Here is a 6,095-nt window from a genome sequence, read left to right as displayed (position 1 = left end):
GCCCCTCACCCCACTCGTTCACTCGCGTGCTCGCTCTCTTTCGGTAAATAAATACGAGAAGATAAAATAAAAAACTGTGGAAACTCACCAATACAGTATTATAAAAATGAATGTTTCAAGTTTCTTTACAGCAAGAAAAAGAAGGTAGAATAGACTTTTCTTTAATGAGATAAACTGATTAGATAGCTCACGTAGAACCTAAAACTTTAAATTGTACTGTACTTGCTTTGTAAACATCAGTTTATATAGGTGTGCCTTGCTCTGAAAATACAGCAGTGGTTATATAGTAATGACTAATGTGTAACACTACAAAACTGATTGGGTGGTACCTAATTATGAAAGGCTTCTTTCTATCTAAAGGAGAGGAAAAAGAGCTCGCTGAAAGTTACTTGATTCCACAGAGCAGTATTTCCAGAGCTTTGAAGCAGGACCCTTCATGGGTGCTGTTGCTCTGCTTTATTCCTGGGCAGTGTGATGGTCGGAAAGGGGACAGCTCAGGGTCTCGGCAGGGCTCATCTTGGAAGGCAGATCGCGACACCGCTGGCCTGGCCACGGATGAGCGTGTAAGTACGCTGAGCCCAGTAGAGACTTTGGGCTCTAAAGATTCCTGGTCAGAGAGAGGAGCCTGGTCAAGAGCAGGACCAACAGAACCCAAGCTCCAGGCTTAGTTCCTCAACTCCAGATCAACTCCACCTGGTGGACACCTTACACTTCCTGTATCAGATCCCAAATCCCACGTTCAGTCACAAGCAGGCTCCTCGGTGAATGGCCTCACCAACTTCAGTTTCCCAAGCCAGGTTCTTGGATGCTGTCCTCAAATTGACCCTCTCCCTACCCCAACCAGTGATTCACTTAACATCAACAATCTCCCCACTGGATAAGTTAGAATGAAACTGTGCATTAGCTGGGCGCCTGGGTGGCTCAGTTGGTTAAGCGACTGCCTTCGGCTTAGGTCATGATCCTGGAGTCCCGGGACTCCTAATCGGGCTCCTTGCTCAGCAGGGGGTCTGCTTCTCCCTCTGGCCCTCCCCCCTCTCATGTGCTTGCTCTCTCTCATTCTCTCTCTCTCAAAAAAATAAATAAAATCTTTAAAAAAAAACAAAACTGTGCATTAGCTATGATTCCCTCATCTTAGAACAAAATGTGGACAAAAAGCTTCCTTAACTCCACATCCCCCTCCTCCCTGTAGTAAGGTCACTTGTTAACCACCACCTCTTGTTTCCCTTTACAGCAAAACTTCCTGCAGATACGATCTCCATTCACTGTTTCCATGTCCTCACTGCCCATTCATGCTTCAACCCCCTCCAGTTTTGTTCTTACTATTCTGCCACCCACCATACTAGGAAGAAGCTCAGGACAGACTACCAAGTGATAAGCAGCCACAGAGACCCTGGGGGATGAGGAGCTATCTTGCATGTTCCAGCCACAGCTGAGCTCCCAGCTGGATGCAGCTCCAGGAATGACTGGTTATCCTGTGCAGGGCAGAACTACCCAACTGATCTCAGTCAACTCACAAAATCATGAAAAATAAACCATTGTTTTCAGCCACTAAGTTTTGGGGTGGTTTGTTGCATAGCAATAGATAACACATTTCTCTACCCTCTTTCACTCAGTCTCTTGATGGCACTCAGTGTAGTTGATCATTCCTTCTTGAAATATTTAAATATTTGGCTTTCATCCTTCCCTCATTCCAGTTTTCCTCCGACCTCAGTGGCTGCTCCCTCTCAGCCTCAGCTCAGTCTTCATCAGAGAGGCAGATCCTCGGGCTTCTCTTCTCAGTTTTATACCCCTACCAGGTGATCTCATCAGTCTTGGGGGTTTAACCATCTCTGTTCACAGCCCTAATTCTGACCCCTTCTACAAGTGCCAGACTTACAGATCCAAGTGCAGCCTGGGCATTTCCACTTGGATGTCTAGTAGGAATCCTCTAACTCTTCTTCCACCTTAAAACCATCCATGACCTGGGTTTTAAACGGGCTTTGTTTTAATCAGGTATGGTAAGACGTGCACACATGAAGATGTCTGTTATGAAGGAAGATGTTTTTATACTCACAGATCCCTAGTAACAGGAGGCCAGCACATCTGCCAGGAGGCAGAGGGAGTGGGGAAAATGTGGGCAAGAACCTTTATTGTGACTTCTGGGAGAAGCACTCAGTGAGGCGTGCATGCAGCCTTCTAGATTCCTAGAAATATGCGGGAGCTTTTCAAAGCCCCAGTGGACATCTCATCCTTCAGCTCTTCCTTTAAACTTTTGGTGAAGTCTATTGTTTGCCTCAGCTCTTATCCATTGTGTCAGTCCCCCAATCATGATATTAAAACACCAAACTACCCCTGGGGAGAAGCCATTGGGACTGGGCTGGTTCTAGTGAGGACAAATAAATACAAGCCCTTTCAGGAGGGCCTTCCAGGGAACCAGGAGATGGGTCCAACAATGCAGTTTTGAAAAAGCTCCAGCCCCGTTCTGCCCTCTCTGGTACTGGTACCAGGAGTGTGGGCTGTTAGTTTTCAAGGCTGCCACGGAGCTGAGGGGCTAGGACCAGGGTAAGTTAAAATGCTACAAAGCTTGATGTTTTCACTTAGATTCAGCTGTTTTTCTTGACTAAATGTTAAATGAGTTGCTGCTAGACTTTAATTTCCAGAGCTCTGAAAACACGGATTCTGACCATTTTTGCCAGTTTTTCCCTGTGGCCACACTGCCACTGACGGGCAAACTTTCCGAGGTCCTTACTCCGCCATTTTCACTGATGTCACCCTTCAATATCAAAACCACAATTAAAATTTTAAAATTTAAATTAAAAATTAAATTTTTATTATTAATTAATTAATTAATTAATTTAAAGATTTTATTTATTTATTTGACAGAGACAGACACAGCGAGAGAGGGAACACAGGCAGGGGGAGTGGGAGAGGGAGAAGCAGGCTTCCCGCCGAGCAGAGAGCCCGATGCAGGGCTCGATCCCAGGACCCTGGGATCATGACCTGAGCCGAAGGCAGACGCTTAACGACTTAGCCACCCAGGCGCCCCCAAAATTAAATTTTTAACAAAAAAGTTTCACACAACTTTATGGGCCACCTGGGTGGCTCAGTCGGCTGAGCATCTGCCTTGGGCTCAGGTCATGATTCTGGGGTCCTGGAATTGAGCCCCATGTTGTTGAAGCAGGGGAGCCTGCTTCTCCCTCTCCCTCTGCCCCTCCACCCCCCCATCGTTGTGCTATCAATCTCTCAAATAAAATCTTAAAAAAATTTTTTTACACAATTTTTAAAAATCCACAATTAAAAGCCAAGAGAAAATTGCCCCTCATCCCATTCCCTAATTCATTTGTACGTTACTACACTTAACAGATTTTTACGGTTTTATGGTAATATTATATAGAATTTTAATATCATACCTGTTTTCGTTCCCCACAATCTTTCTGTCCCTCATCTTTTTTTCTACTTCCCTAGTACCTCTTACTGCATACTCCGCACAGCCCGTGTTAATGCAGACTTTGGCACAGTGTGCGTCTCTCCTCAGCTTTCTCCTTGCTCATTCAAAAACAGCCACATTCCCACACACATAGATGCTCTTTATACTATTGATTTAGACATTTCTATACGGTTTTCTTTTTTCCCTTAACGCATCATGGACATCCTTCTAGGTCATGCTTGTTAAGGCTGTGTCACAGTCCGGATAAGGATCAACCACGTTGCTCCCGGCACCATGCCTCCCCCCACATAAACACTTCCATACATAACCTATCTACTGTTGCTTGTACTTCTAGAAGATTCCCAGAAGACAGACTGCTGGGTCAAAGGTCATGCATATTTACAAATTTTAATAGCTATTCCCGGACTCCTTTTGCAAAGGGCTCTAACAGTTCACATTTCTGTCCACAACCCGAGTGTGTGCCTAGGCTCCGTATGCTCTTTAAACACTTCGTCACTCCATTAGGCAGGGGAGAAGAGGAGAAACCGATCTGCTTTCTAGAAGGACAGACTCTTTTAAAAGGGGAGGTTCACTGCAAGCCCTGAAGAAGAAAAGTAGCACCGAACTCCCACCGGCAATTCGGAGTGATTGCTGTCGTGTGTGTGTTGGGGGGGGGGGAGGTGGAGGTGACCCGGCCCGTGGCCCCTGCACCCCCCACCCCGCGTCGTGTGTGTGTGTATATGTGTGAGAGGCCCGGCCTGTGGCCCCCCCCACCCCACGTCGTGTGTGTGTGCGTGTGTGAGAGAGACCTGGCCCGTGGCCCCCGCACCCCCCACCCCGCGTCGTGATTGCTGTTGTGCGCGCGCACGCGTGTGTGTGTGTGTGTGTGCGTGTGAGAGAGAGACCAGGCCCATGGCCCCCGCACTCCCCACCCCGCGTCGTCGGGAGCCGTGATTGCTGTCGTGTGTGTGTGGGTGTGGGTGTGTGTGTGTGTGAGTGAGAGAGAGAGAGAGAGAGAGAGAGAGAGAGAGACCCGGCCCGTGGCCCCCGCACCCCCCACCCCGCGTCGTGACTGCTGTCGCGCGCGCGCGCGCGCGTGTGAGAGACACCAGGCCCATGGCCCCCGCACTCCCCACCCCGCGTCGTCGGGAGCCGTCGGGGCTGCCCGACTCGGTCGCCAGGGGGGCGGGCGTCCCGGCCGGCGCGGCCAGCGCGCGGGCGGAGAGGTACTGGGGTCTGGCGGGCGCGCGATTTCCAAACGCTCGGGGCTTCAGCGGGAGCTGCGCACGGCCCGGGTGTCTCCGCCCCCGTCCGCTAGGTGAAGGCGCTTCGGGAGCCGCGAGGCGCTGCCCCGAAGGACGTGCCTGGTGCTCTCCCAAGCGCGGGCGACCCACTCTCGGGGTCCTCGCATCACCCCCTGCCTCGTCCCGCCCCCCGCCCCGGCCGCCGGCGGAGCGGAGGAGCGGGCCCCGGAGCCCGGCCGCGGGGCCTGGCGGCTGCGCACAGCTGGGGGCCCTGAGGCCGGAAGGCGCCGAGCCCCCTCAGCTGCGGGCCGGTGGGCGTGGTGAGGCGGCACGGGTTCCGTTTTCTCGGGCCCCGGGGCGCTTTCGCTTTCGCTTTCGCTTCCAGCTGGCGTCTGCACCCCGCGGGAGCCGCCCGCCCAGCCCGCGTCGGCCGCCGCCGCCGGCGTCCGGCCAGCCGCACTCCGACGGGCAGCACGCCCCCGCCGCCGCGGCCATGGCCCAGGCCGCCGTCCTCGGCGAGGTGACCCAGGTGCTGTGCGCGGCCGGGGGCGCCGTGGAGCTGGAGGAGCTGCGGCGCCGCTTGCGGGAGGGCGTCGGCGCCGACGCGCTGGAGCAGCTGCTGCAGGAGCGCGGCCGCTTCGCGGTGGCGACGCGGGCGGGCGCGGGCGGCGTGCTGCCCGCCAAGCGCGTCGTGCTGGCCGTCTCGGCGCTGCGCTTGTGCCGCGCGCACCAGAGCCCCAAGGCGGGCTGCGTGGGGCTGTGCGCGCAGCTGCACCTCTGCAAGTTCTTGGTCTACGGGGCCTGCAAGTTCATGAGGGCCGGGTAAGCGCCGCTCCGGGACCCGACGAGGGGCCCTGCCCTCCCAGCCCGCTTTGGGCCGCCCCTTAAAGTGGGGGGGCAACGGTAGGGGGCCGTTGCCCGGCCTCTCCGCCTTAGTGCTCGTCAGCGAACGTTTATTGAGCACCTACTGAACACCGGGCGCTGTGTGAGGGACTCGGGGTGTTCGGTGTCCCCCCCCCCGCCCCCCCGCAGCCGCAGAGAGTGACTTGGAGTGCGGTAGCCGGTGGGACACCCGGGGTGTGGCGGGGGGGGGGGGGCTCTCCAGAGAAGCGGCCGCGGCTGGCTCCGGGCGCTCCACGAGGGCCCGCTCTCCAGAGCGAAGTCTGAGGGCCACACAGCCCAGGGCTGTCTCCGCCCGGCAGCCGAGGAATCTTAAAACCCGTCTCCACTCTTGCTCACTTGCTTACAAGCTGGCAGTGGCTTCTGTAGCATTTGGAAGAAAATGCGTGCTCCTGTTCAGAAGCTAGTCCATTTATGTAGAAGAATTGGCTCCTTTTTTCTTGACTTTTTTCCCTCTCTCTCCTCCCTCTCTTCTCTTCTCTTTTCTTTTTTCTTTTCTTTTCTTTTCTTTCTTTTCTTTCTTCCTTCCTTCCTTCCTTCCTTCC

The 6,095-nt window shown here is 53.8% G+C and overlaps 1 protein-coding gene across 5 annotated transcripts in view; it reads left to right on the top strand.

The window, feature by feature from the left end:
* The first annotated feature begins 5,076 nt into the window (after window positions 1–5,076).
* PARP12 (poly(ADP-ribose) polymerase family member 12) overlaps window positions 5,077–6,095 on the top strand; it is a 64,978-nt gene continuing 63,959 nt past the window's right edge. For all 5 annotated transcript variants that reach the window (XR_004682123.1, XR_004682122.1, XM_035021218.1 and 2 more), the window contains exon 1: window positions 5,077–5,472. Coding sequence is in view for 3 of the 5 variants with exons in the window: in XM_035021218.1 (XP_034877109.1) it covers window positions 5,144–5,472 (329 nt within the window). In the remaining 2 variants the exon portion in view is untranslated. The remainder of the gene's footprint in view (window positions 5,473–6,095) is intronic.

This window comes from Mirounga leonina, unplaced genomic scaffold (genome assembly GCF_011800145.1).
Source record: "Mirounga leonina isolate KUSES-001 unplaced genomic scaffold, KU_Mleo_1.0 Mir_174, whole genome shotgun sequence".
Taxonomy (NCBI): Eukaryota; Metazoa; Chordata; class Mammalia; order Carnivora; family Phocidae; genus Mirounga; species Mirounga leonina.
Note: the sequence above shows the minus strand (reverse complement) of the source record. Positions and strands in the feature narration are given on the sequence as shown.